This window comes from Pan paniscus, chromosome 5, assembly GCF_029289425.2.
Source record: "Pan paniscus chromosome 5, NHGRI_mPanPan1-v2.0_pri, whole genome shotgun sequence".
Classification (NCBI taxonomy): domain Eukaryota; kingdom Metazoa; phylum Chordata; class Mammalia; order Primates; family Hominidae; genus Pan; species Pan paniscus.
Genome location: NC_073254.2, coordinates 128,441,944 through 128,460,141, shown reverse-complemented (window position 1 = coordinate 128,460,141; position 18,198 = coordinate 128,441,944). Strand labels below are relative to the sequence as shown.

The following is an 18,198-nucleotide window of genomic DNA, read 5'->3' as shown; positions in this document are numbered from 1 at the left end:
AAATGGGAAATGACTGGGCTAGCTGTCTAACTGGTAAGAAAAACTGAGACTGAAACTGCAGATTCCAGTGTCTGGGGCAGAATTGTACTGGTAATGATGGGTGGTGGAGAGAAGGTACCAAGCTGTCCTAGACACTCCACTAAACCAGAAGGTGGCAACCTTAGAGGCAGAAGCTGGGTCTCAGCCAAAGTTTAGGTATGGGAAGATGTGATGATCATGCTAAGAAATGTTTTTAAGTTTCATTAATCTGATTCTCACAGTTGAGAGCAGAGGAGTGTTTGTAAGTAATATCACAGGCAAGAAACATGAAGTTTTTAATTATGGGGAAGTATGTTTTAACACATACAAGCTTCAGTCTTAGTTTTCACAGACCTTTCTTCTGAAACAGAGCTATAACCTTGAAGCTGTGTGTCTTTTTGTCAGCTAATTGTTATTCTTTTTAAAAATGGTGTTCAAAGTTATATTCTCCAAAATGATTTTCTATTTGGAATAGATATTTCCCAAGTGGAAAACCAAGAGTGCTTGAGACATAAAACGTCCACTAGTAAAAGTATTTAAGAAAAAACTTTTTTTTTGAAATCTGTTCAAAAGATGGGTAAATACATTATATTAGCCAAGTACAAATATGTGAATATTTGGGCTGTATCTAAAAATCCATAAATTAGATTTTTCACCATTTTCAGGATGATCCAAAATCCCCATATTGAAATGGTCTTGAGACAATTTAAGTTTTAAGCAACTGAACAATGTGCTTCAGATGTAGTTTTGTTGAAGTGGTGGATGACTTCAGTGGACAGAAGCCAACTGAAACAAAGGGAGGAAGCCCGGTTCTTTAAGGTCTAATGTCTGGTAAATGCCCCCTGTTGGGAGAGACAAGCCCCTCCATGGGTCTCTCCAACACATCTTGCTGAGTATGCCAAGAATGCGAGGCCCTAACCATTTCTCAAGGTTGTGTGTGTAGTGAGCAACCTTGAAAGATGAGACAATGTCTCCCTCGAGACAAAAAGCAGACTTGCTTATGTGTGGCTATAAAATGGCAGATTTCACAAGCTCAGAGCTATTTTCCTGTAACACAATTCACTGCCTGTTGCAGGAATTATCTAGGCCCTCAGCAAAACACCCTCCCCTCCACTCCATGGGACTAAGGAGCAAGGAGGGAACTGACACAACATGCTAATGCTCATACTGCTATCTGTGCCAAGGCTAATAAGATCCTGTGTCTCTGACCCAGGTCTCTGTTGTCTTCTGCCAGCACTTATGAAATAATAAAAGGCAAACCTATTTTAGGTTTAGGCTCGTAAGTGGGGTAAAATAAAATCCCAGGACCAATGCCTGCCCCCATCCCTTTTGGTTCAGTTTAAAACTTCCCTTGAGGTTATGGCATCTGTGTGGAGGGCAGAGTGTTTGTATGTGAGTATGGAAAGATACGGTGTTTGAATAGAACCCTCCCTTCAACAGACTTAGTAGAGAAAAGAACCTATAGGACTCAGCCTTGGAACAAAAAAGAGACAGCAAGTGTGAGTCCAGGGTGATGTGAACTCCTCTCCCCAGGAAACCAGTAACGCTTCACAATAGGGACAGCAAAATGGCCTGGGGCAGCATATCATGGATCCTTCAGCAATGGTGCTTCCTGTTTAAAAAGATATGCATATATAAAATAATAACCTCTAGTATTACCAGCCCCCAAACAGAGAGCTAATCTGAAGCAGTTAAATTCTCTGTAAGCATGAGATGGGGTCACCCTTGATCAGTACCAGACAATTCAAAATAGATTACTGTCCAAGTCTCCATCCAGATGTGAATGGAAGCCCAGTGCTTGATTGATCTGTTTGGACTTCAGCATGGGGACCTTGTTGAGTGCTATTCACCAAGCAACTAGAAAAGAAACAAACTGGCCGGGCGTGGTGGCTCAACGCCTGTAATTCCAGCACTTGCAGAGGCTGAGGCGGATGGATCACCTAAGGTCAGGAGTTCAAGACCAGCCGGGCAAATCTGGCAAAACCCCGTCTCCACTAAAAATACAAAAATTAGCCGGGTGTGGTGGCGTGTGCCTGTAATCCCAGCTACTCAGCTGAGGCAGGAGAATTGCTTGAACCCGGGAAGCAGAGGTTGCAGTGAGCCGAGATCACGCCACTGCACTCCAGCCCTCCAGTGACAGAGCAAGACTCCATGTCCCCCACAAAAAAAAATGAAAATAAAATAAAAAGAAACAAACTGTGCTCATCTCTGGAGTGATCATGCATTTAGTACAGAATAAAAAACTGGACAAGCATGGGGTGTTTTAATCTATGCAAAAGTTTGGATATTTGCAATCAAGGTCTCTGTTTTGTAGCTTGCTAAATTTAAATTCTCTGAATTTGCTGTATATGAGGTTGTTACAGGGCCAAAAACGTCTGAAACTTACTTACGAAGGTACTCTAGGATTCCTAAATTTAATGTGATATATATTACATACAAACATGCAATGTCTTATGTGAATTAGTTCTTGTGGGACTCAGGCAATATTACGAACTACAGAAATTGCTCCATGTCAACTTTTTGGGTAGTTTTAGAAATCTGTGGTAGTTCTTGATATTATTTGGATTGTATTTTGGATATTCTTAATTGGTGTTGGGAAATCAGACTAATAAAATACTGACTGAGTTGATGAAGATTAATATTTCTGTTTCATTAAAGATCTTATGTGGGATTCTACTTGTATGAAATTCTGAGATAGCGCTTGGTGTTCCCCTAGAAGGAAGCTAAAATTTTGTTTTTTATGTTTTTGTTTGTTTGCTTGTTTGTTTTCTGGCAGTTGGGGCTCCAGTGAAACTGACAAGGGGGTAGTCTGGACTTGCATCTTCAGGAATCGATTCCAGATGTCTGGCCAGATGGTAATAAAGAGAAACACACGCTTTAATAGGGCAATATTTAGCATAGCACATTAAAGTCTGTTACTTTTAAAGGGTAAAGTTAATAAGTTTTTCTTTTTTTTTTTTTTTTTAATACCAGTGGAACAGAACAGAGCCCTCAGAAATAATGCCGCATATCTACGACTATCTGATCTTAAGAAATGGGGAAAGGATTCCCTATTTAATAAAAGGTTCTGGGAAAACTGGCTAGCCATATGTAGAAAGCTGAAACTGGATCCCTTCCTTACACCTTATACAACAATTAATTCAAGATGGATTAAAGACTTAAATGTTAGACCTAAAACCATAAAAACCCTAGAAGAAAACCTAGGCAATACCATTCAGGACATAGGCATGGGCAAGGACTTCATGTCTAAAATACCAAAAGCAATGGCAACAAAAGCCAAAATTGACAAATGGGATCTAATGAAACTAAAGCGCTTCTGCACAGCAAAAGAAACTACCATCAGAGTGAATAGACAACCTATAGAATGGGAGAAAATTTTTGCAATCTACTCATCTGACAAAGGGCTAATACCCAGAATCTACAATGAACTCAAACAAATTTACAAGAAAAAAAACAACCCCATCAACAAGTGGGCAAAGGATATGAACAGACACTTCTCAAAAGAAGACATTTATGCAGCCAACAGACACATGAAAAAATGCTCATCATCACTGGCCATCAGAGAAATGCAAATCAAAACCACAATGAGATACCATCTCACACCAGTTAGAATGGCGATCATTAAGAAGTCAGGAAACAACAGGTGCTGGAGAGGATGTGGAGAAATAGGAATGCTTTTACACTGTTGGTGGGAATGTAAATGAGTTCAACCATTGTGGAAGTCAGTGTGGCGATTCCTCAGGGATCTAGAACTAGAAATACCATTTGATCAAGCCATCCCATTACTGGGTGTATACCCAAAGGATTATAAATCATGCTGCTATAAAGACACATGCACACGTATGTTTATTGTGGCACTATTCACAATAGTAAAGACTTGGAACCAACCCAAATGTCCAACAATGATAGACTGGATTAAGAAAATGTGGCACATGTACACCATGGAATACTATGCAGCCATAAAAAAGGATGAGTTCATGTCCTTTGTAGGGACATGGATGAAGCTGGAAACCATCATTCTCAGCAAACTATGGCAAGGACAAAAAACCAAACACCGCATATTCTCACTCATAGGTGGGAATTGAACAATGAGAACACATGGACACAGGAAGGGGAACATCACACACCAGGGCCTGTTGTCGGGTGGGGAGAGGGGGAAGGGATAGCATTAGGAGATATACCTAATGTTAAATGAGGAGTTAATGGGTGCAGCACACCAACATGGCACATGTATATATATGTAACAAACCTGCAGGTTGTGCACATGTACCCTAAAAGTTAAAGTATAATAATAAAAAAAAAGTTTTTCTACAAGAACAAGATAAAAAGAAACCTAATTAAATCAAATGTTAACATAACCTCAGAAAATCTTCATGAAAGAAGTTCTACCCAAGTCCTCATGTGAAACAATATAATACACATCTCTAGCATCCTGTCTTAGTAACTCATATTATTTTCCCACTTCTGAGATGATTTTAATTGCTAATTCTCTTCAGGGATACTTACATATCTGCCTTCTCCTCTGACTGAGGGGTGCCCCCAGGCTTTCTATTCTTGACTATGGTCAAGCCCTTTGGATGTTAAATTCAGGAACAAATTTATCTTCCTTGAGGATTAAATGAATAGATAGATAGATAATAGATAGACATCTATCTATCTATATATATCTATATGTCTGTGTATATATATGTGTGTATATATATAAGTGTATATATGTAAGTGTATATATATACACTTAAATATATATATATATACTTTTTTTTTCTGAAACACGGTCTTGCTCTGTCACTCAGGCTGAAGTACAGTGGTATGATCACAGCTTACTGCAGCCTCCACCTCCCAGGCTCAAGCGATCCTCCCATCTCAGCCTCCCAAGTAGCTGGGACTACAGGCAGGTGCCACCACACCCACTATTTTTAAAATTTTTTGTAGAGACAGGGTCTCCCTATGCTGCCCAGCTGGTTTCAAACTCCTGGGCTCAAGTGATCCTCCAACCTCGGCCTCCCAAAGTGCCTGGATTATAGGCATGAGCCATTGTGCCTGGCCTTTGAATTTATATACTTCTCAGGAAAGCTGGTCCAGAGTTTCCTGGTGTCCTTTGTAGGTCTGGTTTCCTGGACTCTGGACATTGTTAGTGTTGGTTTTCCTCTAGCATATTTTTAAAGATCAAAACTGAACTTCACTGGGTTAGAATGCTATTACTTTTATCAGGAAAAGGAAGGGGTAACACAGGGTAAGTCAGAGACAAAAAATGGCTATGCTCCAAGCAAAAGTAGCCTTTTCACCTCCAGTAACTTCCAAGACCTCTTTGGCACTATGAAACAAATTTTATAATTTAGACTCAGACTACCATCTTTATTTAAGGAACTCCCCATCAGGAAAATATTTTTATTCTTCCACATGAGGATACACTTTTTGAAAAAAAAACAGAGAACAAGAATTACCTCCTTTAAAAAAAGAATAAAGAGAATAATAATTAATTAATGCATTGGTACCATACATCTGGAATATCAAGACACAGGTAGCAAAAAATCAGGGAAAGGCTGTGAATATTAGAAAAATAAAATATCCAGTAAACACAAACATAAAAGAAACTGGGAAGAAAAAGTCCAAGTTAAAGCAGAAAAATGTGCTCTATGAATTTTTTAAAATTAAAAAGTACTTTAAAGACAAAGTACTTGAGGACAAATGAAGAATCTCCTATAATAATCATCAGGATCTGAATAATAAACTAAAATAGTCCCCTTGGTACACTGTAAAGTATGCAACTTTAATTATGTGATTTTTCTAGCTAATTTCTGCTTCAAAAACAGTAAAGTACTTCTGCTTACAAGGTGGCAGAGACAAGAACTTTTCTCAACCTCTCAAATGCACGTTGTCATCAAAATTTAAATTACCAGAAACATGCCTTTTAGTTAAATTACAATTAGTCCTTAGACAGATCTATTTACTGAGAATTTGCTATGTGCCCAACACTGTTGGCATATACTAAACAAGTTTGCTTTTTTAAAGCACTTTTTCCTTTTCACGTTCTCACAAAGGACATTTTAAAACAAACTATATTTGTTTTTCAGTATTAACTGCACGTGCTGAATACACCTATTATTATAAATCGCTCCTACTCAGGAGCATCTTAGCTTTTAAAAGACAAAAATATATCCAGTTGTATTTGTGTATATATATTGTATATCAGTTATATATGGAAGTCAATCAACAATGATAAATACAAACAGATTGACAAATAAAACAACAATTTTGGGGGGAACGGAAATGGCACACTTGTCAGATGATATCCACAAATAATTAATTACTTCACACATTAAAGATATTCTCGTAATAATAGAGTCTCTTATAAAAGGATACTCATTACATTCTAACCATCTGTCATCATTCCACCCCAAAAAACTAATTAGGGTTTTGTCCAATCACACATTATAAATGATGCAAATATGGATGGTAAAGACACGGGTTGAAGAAGTTAACATGAGAACATTTGCAATTTAAAAATCATGGGCTTCAGAACCAGCCTTTCACGTTCCAATAATTAAACTGCTTATTTTTATGTTCTTTTTCTGATTAACGATTAGACATTAAACTTTAAAAATTAAAAACACTTACAGGTAGTAGAGTTTTCCTGCAGCAGGAAGTTCCCTTTTCCGGTAATCTATCCCAGAATCTAGCTGGACTGTATTACAATATTCCTACAATCCAAACAAATGAAGTGCCTTTTTAAACAAGTAGTGGCTCAGAATTACAATCCTTCCCTTATACTATACATTTTTAAAATTTTTCAAATGTTTGCTCAAAAACTAATATAATGAGATGACAAGAAAACAACAGAACTCATGCAAGATTCATAAAACTAAAGTTGCAATATTAAATATATCAAGCCACTGAAATATCAGTTTAAAAAAATTAAAATTTGCATCATGTTTTCTGAAACATTGCCCAAAAAGTGCTGTCAGCAAATTCCCCAAATAACTTCATCTGGGTTTTTTTTAAAATAGCCCAATTTCTAATACCCTGGAGTGAGAAACTAGAGGCTACCAGAAAGAATAACTCATGGGTCTTAAGCACCACAGGAGGGCAGAGGCAGCATAAGAGAGCTGGGAGTGGACAATGGTGGCTCACGCCTGTAATTCCAGCACTTTGGGAGGCTGAGACAGGCAGATTGTGTTTGTCCAGGAGTTTGAGACCAGCCTGGGCAACATAGCAAAACCCATCTCTACAAAAAATACAAAAATTAGCTGGGCGTGGTGGCACACGCCTGTAGTCTCAGCTATTTGGCCGGCTAAGGTGCGAGCATTGCTTGAGCCTGGGAGGTGGAGGTTGCAATGAGCTATGATCGTGCCACTGCACTTCAGCCTGGGCAACAGAGCAAGACCTTGTCTCACACACACACACACACACACAAAAAAAAAAAAAAAAAGAGAGAGAGAGAGAGTTGGGCCAGAACATTAGTGTCCACATTTTAAACCAAATGACCAAACTAGAATGATGTTGTAGGTATGCCCATCCTTCGCTTCTAAATGGCTGCCACTGCCCATGTCTCCCTTTTAGTTTCCTCTCTGGCCACCAACATTTCAGTGCGCTTTCCTGCTGTGGATGCCTCCTTTCAACCCGAGTCACCCTGTGCCACTAATGCCCTTCTCTTCTCCCAAGTGCTCCTTTCTTTCCATTTCCCCAGGGTGCATATGTGCACACAAGCACATACACCACACACATCCCAAATTCTTACTTTGAGAGCAAATGTACTTTTGCAACACCTATCTTCTTGGTCAGTTGGATTTTGGGGGCCATGAGAGGAATATATGTAGGGGTGTGTGTGTGTGTGTGTGTGTGTGTGTGTGTGTGTGTCTACATAGATAAGAGGCATACTTCATTTTATTGTGTTTCCCTTTATTGTGCTTCTCAAATATTGCAATTTTTACAAAGTGAAAGTTTGTGGCAACCCTGCATGAAGCAAGTCTATTGACCTCAATTTTCCAACAGCATGTGCTCACTTTGTGTCTCTGTATCACATTTTGGTAATTCTTGTAATATTTCAAACTTTTAAAAATTATATGTCATTAATTATATGATCGGTGATCACATATTATGTGATCAGTGATCTTTGATGCTATTACTGTAATTGTTTTAGGGTACCACAAACTGCACCCATAGAAGAGGGTGAACTTAATTTATACATGCTGTTTGCATTCTGACTGCTATACCAACTGGCTGTTTCTCTCTCTCTCTCTCTCTCTCTCTCTCTCTCTCTCTCTCTCACCTTAGGTGTCCCTATGCTCTGAGACACAAGAATATTGAAATTATGTCGATTAATAGCCCTACAATGACCTCTAAGTGTTCAGGTGAAAGGAAGAGTCACACATCTCTCACTCTCAACCAAAAGCTAGAAATGATTAAGCTTAGTGAGGAAGGTATGACAAAAGCCACAACAGACAAAAACCTAGGCCTCTTGCACCAAAAAGTTAGCTAAGTTGTGATTGAAAAGGAAAAGTTCTTGAAGGAAATGAAAAGTGCTACTCCAGTGAACACATGAACCACAAGAAAGCAAAACAGCCTTATTATTGATATGGAGAAAAGTTTGAGTGATCTGGATAGAAGATCAAAACAGCCACAACATTCTCTTAAGCCAAAGCCTAATCCAGAGAAAGGCCCTAACTCCCTTCAATTCTATGAAGGTTGAGAGAGGTGAGGAAGCTGCAGAAGAAAAGATGGAAGCTAGCAGAGGTTGGTTCATGAGGTTTCAATAAATAAGCCATCTCTATAACATAAAAATGCAAGGTAAAGCAGCAAGTGCTGATGCAGAAGGTGCAACAAGTTATCCAGAAGACTTAGTTAAGATCATTGATGAAGGTGACTACACTAAACAACAGATTTTCACTGGAGATGAAACAGCCTTCTGCTGGAAGAAGATGCCAACTAGGACTTCCATAGCTAGAAAGGAGAAGTCAATGCATGGCTTCAAAGCTTCAAAGGACAGGCTGACTCTCTTGTTAGAGGCTAATGCAACTGATGACTTGATGTTGAAGCAAATGTTCATTTACCAATCTGAAAATCCCAAGGCCCTTAAGAATTTTGCTACATCTACTCTGCCTGTGCTTTATAAATGAAATAACAAAGCCCTTGGATGGCAGCACATCTGTTTACAGTATGGTTTACTAAATATTTTAAGCCTACTGTTCAGAGCTACTGCTTAGAAGAAAGATTGTTTTCAAAAGATTACTGCTCATGACAATCCACTTGGTCATCAAAGAGCTCTGATGGAAGTGCACAAGGAGATAAATGTTGTTTCCCTGCCTGCTAACATAACATCCATTCTGCAGCCCATGCATGAATCAAGAAGTAATTTCAACTTATAAGTATTACTATTTAAGAAATACATTTTGTAAGGCTATATCTGCCATAAATACCTTTCGTGAAAGGAAGAGTCAATCTATATAGCAACCTTCAACATTATCTTAAGAAACTGCCACAGCCACTCCAACCTTTAGCAGTCACCATCCTGATTAGTCAGCAGCCATCAACATCGAGGCAAGACCAGCAAAAAGATGACCACTCACTGAAAGTTCAGATGATTATTGGCATTTTTAGCAATAAAGTATTTTTTTAATTACGGTTTTCTTTAGACATAATACCATTGCACACTTAATAGACTATAGTATAGTATAAATATAACCTTTATATGCACTGGGAAACCAAAAGCTTCCTGCAACTCATTTTATTGCAATACTGTTGTATTGCAGTAGCCTAGAACCAAACCCTCGATATCTCTAAGGTATGCCTGTGCAGATATGGATAGATAGATAGATAGATAGATAGATAGGGAGATATTCACTTCAGTAGAAGAATGGTGACTAAGGGATTTCAGGACAAGTCAAGAAACAACTATAGGCTGACATTTTGTTTGCATTCAAAATGAAAATTGTCTTAATGGCAATTCATGGGAAAAATATATTTTAACAACATCACTATTTTTTTTAATGAAAAAATGCAATTTTTTTTTTTTTTCGACAGAGTCTTACTCTGTTGCCCAGGGTGGAGTGCAGTGGCATGATCTTGGCTCACTGCAACCTTCTCCTCTTAGGTTCAAACAATTTTCATGCCTCAGCCTCCCAAGTAGGTGGGACTACAGGCATGTGTCACCATGCCCCGGTAATTTTTGTATTTTTAGTGGAGACAGGGTTTCTCCCTGTTGGCCAAGCTGGTCTCGAACTCCTGGCCTCAAGTGATCTGCTCCCCTCAGCCTCCCAAAGTGCTGGGATTACAGGCATGAGCTACCACGCCCAGTCAAAAACTGCATTTTTCAAACCTTCGGAACCAACGTAATTGTGGTGGGTTTTAAGACTTGTAGATTGTAAAATAATCTCTCCATCCCAACATGTTCTTCTTACAATGTGATGTTGATATTCCAGTTATCAAGAAGTGAAGTCTATGTCCCACTCCTTGAATGTTGTTACTATGATGGAAATGGTCTATGCAATAATATCCTAGGTGACACTTGAGGCAGCTTCTTATTGGTTGGAATGCTTGCTCTGGAACTCTGAAGTGCCAATTGAGCATTTAATTGCCTGGAGGCTACTATGCTGTGAGAAAGCTTAAACTATCCCATACAGAGAGAGGAGGCCCTGGAGAGGCACTGAGATGACATGAAGACAGAGGTGTTGACAGTCCCCAGCTGTTCTAGCTGTAGCCACTCTTACTGAGGGAGCCAGAATTGCCAGTTGAGCCTTTACCAAATCCCTGACCTACAGAAACCAGGAGAGAATAAAGTAATGTTTTTTAAACCTCTTTTACAGTCATTTTACAGTAATTTGTTATGCAGCAAGAGAAAATCAGAACAGCAATATCTGGGCACACTTGAGAAGTAGCAATGTTCTTCCTCCCTGAAAGTGCATCCTGGGTTGTACTGTTACGCAAGGGCTGAGAGCTGTTTATCATCTGCATCCAGGGCATAGATTGCATTTCCCCTCCTCCCATGCTGCAGGTGCTAAGGGGCTCAGGAGAGTAAAATAGGTGACCAACAATCCCCTGGAAATGAGGGGTTTCCCCAAGACTAAGGGAGGTTTCTGGATATAGAACTTTCAGTGCTAACACTAGGACAATCCTAGACAATCTGGGATGCTTGGTTACCCTGAGTGAAGACCCAAAGACTGGGTTGTGGCTAGTATAGGTATAGCATTTTGATTATATATCAGCAATTCTGAATTTGATTAGCATAAAATAACACCCAAGAAGCTGGTCCTCTAGGGAGGCCTACAAACCTAGGCTTTTGAACTAACATTTGAAGAACAGCCCTGAAAAACAGCATGGCTCCCTGCAATGCTGGCATGAGCAACCTGTTGGAGTCTCTATACAGATATCTCTAGCTCATCACTCCAAGTTGTCCAAACCCAACTCCCCAGGCCTCTCCTTTAGGACCTGGGCCCTATAACCAATCCCACCAGAGGAAAATACAGCATTGCCCAAATACATGCATTCTACTCTCTCTCTGCCTCAAGATGTCCTGTGTTTTATATATATACTACATTACTTCTTGAGAAGAAAAGAGATATATGAATATATATTTCTCCCCTTGCCTCAAGATGTTCTGTGTTTTTCTTGATGTCATAAATGTGAAAAAATACTTTCTTTCCCTTGTTCCTGCTATAATTGCGAGAGCTCAGTCACCCAGTAAAAAAAAAAAAGAAGAAGGAAAAATGTCCTTATGTAGGGAACATGTCTTACTCAATCTCCCTGAGAAAAACCTGCCCTACTATGGTAAGCAATGGTCAATTTTTCATAAGCTATCTTTACTACAGACATCAAATACAGTGTCACAATACAGTCATATAAATATATTTGCCAGGTTCTCTATTTCTTTTAAACTACAATTTATCTTATATGACTCAGTATTCCTAATTTAGTCAAAAAGTTTTCTTATTTTTTGCTATTAAAAAATAAGGCTAATGAAAGTTATACAGCTTCAATTTCTCTTTCTGGGTAACTAACTTCTCGATCATATGAGTGATTAAGACCTACCAAATGATTGCATTTGTACATTCACTAATCACCACTGAGGAATACCTAATCAGCAGCAAAAGAACTATTACCAAAGCGCTTAGATGTTAGCACTTAATTGTCTGAAAAATACTAACACTCAGTTTAGATATATATATATATATATATATATTTTAAATAAACCTCAGATTTTCAGATTTCATTCACTTACACTAGATTCTTCAAAGCTCTTTGCAGAAGGGTGGAGGTGGGGGGAAGCTAAGCTGCAAGTTGACAGTGAATCTAGTCAAAAGAGCATGATCTCTAAGAAATTTCCTAATTTCCAGTGATATTTACAAGGCCTGTGACCTCTTATCACCATCCGATTCTAATATACAACACTAATCAGCCAGCAAACAAAATTTATTTTAAAATAGTTTGCATATTTATATATACAAAGGACAAATACAATTACACAATCTAAAAAAAATGCAATTAGAAAATTTGGAGAGGAAAAGGAGGGAGGTTAGCACACCCTTCTGAGCATACTCATGTGTCAAAGGCCTTTGAGTTTGGAAAGAAAAATGTATGACTAAAGGAACTGTATTAAAGCAGTTTATATTGTCCCCAAAATCTATTGTGTGTATTTTTAGCAATCCTGAATAATACCATTAGAAAAACAGCCATCTCACAAAATAACTTTATATAGCTTCTACTCCATCCCAGTTGGAACAAAGAATAAAGACATTGTGGAGAAAATCTTTTAAAACTATAACATACTAACCTCTTAAGCAAAGACTGAAATAATAAACACAGATTTGCCCATCTTAGCATTTTTTATTATAAAAGCAATTTCACTTATCATAGAAATTTGGAACATGAGGAAAAAATCCCAAATACATAAATCGAACTTCTATCCCTTATCTAAGTGACTATATTAAATAGGCATTTAAAGAATCAAAATTATTAGTGTTTTTCTTGATAACAGTCAACTAATTTATTTTATAAATTTTTAATGAGTAAACAATAAAAAGAAAAAATGGTTGAGACTTTTCCTTTTTTCTTTTTCTTTTTTTTTTTTTTTTTGAGATGGAGTCTCACTCTGTTGTGCAGGCTGGAGTGCAGTGGCATGATCTCAGCTCACTGCAACCTCTGCTTCCTGCGTTCAAGCAATTCTCCCTGCCTCAGCCTCCCAAGTAGCTGGGATTGCAGGTGCCCGCCACCATGCCCGGCTAATTTTTGTATTTTTTAGTAGAGACGGGGTTTCACCATGTTGGCCAGGCTGGTCTTGAACACCTGCCTCAGCCTCCCAAATTGCTGGGATTACAGGTGTGAGCCACCGCGCCCAGTCGAGACTTTTTCTTATTCCAGGAAATAAAATTTTAAATAACTAAGATATATCATTTTACTTCATTCTTTAAGAAACGTATCCTTTTTAGGCCAGGTGCCGTGGCTCACGCCTGTAATCCCAGCACTTTGGGAGGCTGAGACAGGCAGATCACCTGAGGTCAGGAGTTTGAGACCAGCCTGCCCAACATGTTGAAACCCCATCTGTACTAAAAATACAAAAAGTAGCTGGGTGTGGTGGCATACACCTGTAATCCCAGCTACTCAGGAGGCTGAGGCAGGAGAATTGCTTGAACCTGGGAGGTGGAGGTTGCAATGAACTGAGACTGCTCCAGCCTGGGCAACAGAATGAGACTCCATCTCAAAAAATAAAATAAAAATGTATCTTTTTTGAACTGAAAAAGTGATCCATGCTTATTATAAAACATTCAAACAATATTAAAAGCATAACAGTAGAAATGAATATCCCTTTCTCAGAAAAAATTTGTTTATAGCTTATATAAGTTTTTCCTATACATATGGAGATTACAGAGGTAGAAATCTATCAGATTATATATAGTTCTATGCTTAATTTTTTTGATATCTTAAAAGTTCTATGAAAGAAAATAAACACTTAAATACAGAAAAGCTTAATTGCATACTGTACTAACTTTTTTTGCTAAGAATACAATTTAAGGGTGGGAGACTGAGTGGAGACTGCCTTTTACTGTATTTTGAGGCAGCTATCCATTCTAAGACAGCTGTTTGAGTCATATTTAAAGTAATCATGTACTACTACTTCTAAGCTTAAACAATGATATATAAGAAAATTCAATACATAAGCTGCTCCACATTTTAAGGTTTTTATAATTTAAGTATAACTTAATACAGGAAAGTATACAAATTATAAGTGTCCGGCTCAGTCATGAAATAGAATATCACCAGAATCTCTGAAGCCCCCCTAATATCACCTTCTACTCCCCAGAGGTAACTACTATTCTAAGTCTAGCACCATAGAATTTTGCCTGTTTCTGGAGCTTTTTATAAGTGAAATCATACAGTATGTATTCTTTTGTGATAGGGTTCTTTTACGTCTGTGAGATTCTTCCATCTACATGGAAGATCAGGATGATACTAAAGATGTTTCATACATTTAATAAAATGTGCCACACTGTTTTATATCACAAAAATGTGCACTTATGGTTTAACAAGTCCCCTCCAAATTTAATATTTATTTTGGATCAACCTAACAAACATAATTGAATACTACAGGTTGGGCACTTCCCTGGCTACTAGAGATATAATGATGAATAAGATATAGCTTTTGCTCTGACAGTCTGGTAGTAATCAGATATTTGTTCAAGTTATCATTTTCTTCTCTCAATCATAGACGTAATTTTTCAAGTTGATAAATTGAGAAGTCCTCTGCCAATTGTCACGCTGTGTGGTTTTAGCCTGTTATGTAACCTCTCCAGATGTCAGTTTTCTCCTCTACAGAATAAAGGAATTGATTACGATCCCTTTAAACTCTAAATTTTTAACATTATCGTGAAGTTCTCTCACTTCAGGGCTCTTCAGGGCTGAGTTCTTCCTTGGGCTTACCTCACTTTAGAGCAGACCACACGGCCTGAGTCTACCTCAAGCTATATCAGCCTCCTTTGCTTTCTTGATCACCTCATATACCAAAGTAAATCAAAAACATTTTTTTCCATATCTCCCCACTCCTCTTTCCCTAGCTACCCTACTTGTCTCACACTTCAAATACCCATACCTGACTAACTTATTAGGTAAGGCCTGTATCCCTTCTTTTTATCAAGCAGTTTCAGAATTTCTTTCTCCTTCCAAAAAGCGGGAAGGGGGATATTTAAGCATCATGAAGTGCTTATCATGTGCTTTAGATGGGCTAGGCAACTGACTTGGCTTTATCTCTTATCTTCCTCATAATATCCATCTACAGGGCAAGGCAATATTTTTTTTAAATCCCCATTTTACAGTTGAGGAAACATAGGATCAGAGAGGTAACTTTAAAAAAAAAAGTAATATTATGGGCTTAATTGCATCTCCCCAAAATTCATGTTGAAACTCTCTCAGTACCTCAGAATGTGACTGTATTTGGAGACAGAGCCTTTAATTCAGTTAAAATGAAGTCTGACTGGTATCCTTATGAGAAGAGGAAATGTGGACATGTGGATACAGTTATGTGTGTACCCCACAGAAAGGCCATGTGAAAACACAGTGAGAAGGTGGCCACCTGCAAGTCACGGAGAGAGGCCTCAGGAGAGACCAAACCTGCCAACGTCTTTGTCCTTCTAGCCACCAGAACCGTGAGAAAATGAATTTCCATGGTTTAAGTCATCCAGTCTGTTGAATTTTGTTTTAGCAGTCCTAATAAACCAATACAATCACCAATATGCTACCTTGCTCCAGTAATAAGCATACAGAAAGGCATTTTCTAAAAGAGCAAAAAAAGAAAGAATAATTGCAAGATTCAAAAAGGCAAGCAAGCAAGTCAGGACAGAAGCTAAAAGCACACCTCCATACACTTGCTTGTGAGGTGAGTCACAAACTGACTCTTTCTGCAGCCACAGCCGGAAGAAAACATCACAGTAAATTCACAATTCACAGTGCATCCAAAAAGAGGCCACATAGTTTGTAGGTGGCTGAGCTGTGATTTGACCAGGACAATCTTGCCTCCACCAAATCCATGGTCCTCCCACTATGTCACACTGAGTTATTCAACAGTAGCCACAGGATCATTTTTCTTTAGTCTTACACAACTTACATAATTCATTTTTGCTCCTCCACCTCTCCCTCCCATCTCAAATTAATTACCTCTGCACAGTGTAAATATACTAATTACTCTTCTGGGGGCCATACAATATGATTTTATATTATTTCCTTTACGTATTTAGTCCAAGACCATGTATGAGATAAATGTACCCCATACTAAATTCTATACTATAATGGGTTATATTATAGTAAATTTCCATTACGTAGGACATTTTCTATGTTTATCTAAAATGTCTGCTCATCTCATAGTCCACTGTTCCTATGGCTTTCACTTGATCATCTAAACCAAGGATGTCAGTCTTGGAAACTCCAAGACAGTGGGACTGCCTCTTAATCCTACACAACACCATATACTCACAGACCCTTCAAAGCAGAAGAGAGTCTAACAAGGATGATGATTTCCCCGCTCTCTCTCAGAGGTGCCAAAGTAATCTCGGACAATTACTCTCTTCCACAAAATACACATGATAATTCCTCTCACATTTTAATAGGTCCCATAATAAGACCTGGCATAAACTTGGTAAGGGAATTTGAGGTGTAAATAAATGAGTCCATCATTATCATCTGCTATGGTCTAAATATTTGTGTCCCCCCAGAATTCATATGTTGAAACCTAATCTCCAGTGTGATATTAGGAGGTAGGGCCTTTGGGAGGTGATTAAGTCCTGAGGGCAGATCCCTCATGAATGGGATTACTGCCTTTATAAAAAAGGCTGAGGGAACTTGTTTGTCCCTTCCTTCCATGATGTGAGGACACAGCTAAAAGGTAACATCTTGGAATCAGAAAGGGAGCCCTCACCCGATACCAAATCTGCTGGTGCCCTCATCTTAGATTTCTCAGCCTGGACTAAGACGCCATGGTAATAGCAAACACTGGTATAAGGGCTTACCATGTGCCAGGGACTATTCTAAGATCCTTAAATGTATTCATTTAATTCTTTCAACCACTCTATGAGGTAGAAATTATTATTATTCTATTTTACAAATGGATAAAGAAACTAAAGCACAGAGAGGCTAAGTAACTTGTCCATTGTCAAACAGCCCAAAAGTGACAGAACCAGGATTCAAACGCAGGCATTTTGGCTCTGGTGTTTCATCACAGCCCATGATATGCTCAGGCAACTATGGCTCTTGCTTGGATACACAAAAGGCAATGGAAGATTCACATGGGCTTGTTGGGAGGTGTTCACAGTACTGACAGCTTGCCTCACAAAATCCTACATCTGTTGCCCTCTGCTCCTGTGCTCACTGAGTAAGGCCCAAACTTGCTTGCTTTCCTGAGAAATAGCTATGTTGCAATAAACAAATTGGTTTATTTGTTTAAAACCTAATCTCAGCCGGGTGCGGTGGCTCACACCTGTAATCCCAGCACTTTGGGAGGCCAAGGCAGGCAGATCACAAGGTCAAGAGATCAAGATCATCCTGGCCAATATAGTGAAACCCCGTCTCTACTAAAAATACAAAAATTAGCTGACCATGGTGGTGTGCACCTGTAGTCCCAGCTACTCAGGAGGCTGAGACAGGAGAATCACTTGAACCCGGGAGGTAGATGTTGCAGTGAGCCAAGATCGTGACACTGCACTCCAGCCTGGCAACACAGCGAGACTCTGTCTAAAAAAAAACCTAATCTCATACAAAAATGATATGGGGCAGCTTTCAAGAAACTTTGTGTAGCTGTTATATATTACATTGTAACATAACAAAATGGGTCATTTTTCTATACTGAATGAGATTGTAGAGACAGATTTGGGTTTCAAGCCTGTAAGTTCTATGTGACCAGGATCATGTCTGTTTTGTCATCATTGTCTCTTCAGCAGTTACTATCTAGCACATAGTACATAGTAAATGCTCAGTAAATATTTATTAACTGAACAAACCATTAGCAGACACATATGTGTAAAGCTCTAGTGCAAGTTAGTATGTTAGGAACTACAGGAAGAAGCCAACCAGTGCAGTCCCTTTCTCAAGGAGCTTTTATGACAAAATGAAGCATTCTTCCAGCTATGTTCTGCCAGTTATAAGGTCAGCAACTGAGAAAACGGCAGGATTTCGAAAAGGCTGCACCCTGGAGTTCACAGCCCA

The 18,198-nt window shown here is 38.7% G+C and overlaps 1 protein-coding gene across 2 annotated transcripts in view; it reads right to left on the bottom strand.

Moving 5' to 3' along the window:
* AFG1L (AFG1 like ATPase) overlaps positions 1 to 18,198 on the bottom strand; it is a 237,570-nt gene that overhangs the window by 80,338 nt on the left and 139,034 nt on the right. For both annotated transcript variants that reach the window (XM_024929329.4, XM_024929330.4), the window contains exon 8: positions 6,637 to 6,719. In XM_024929329.4, the coding sequence (XP_024785097.1) occupies positions 6,637 to 6,719 (83 nt within the window). The remainder of the gene's footprint in view (positions 1 to 6,636; positions 6,720 to 18,198) is intronic.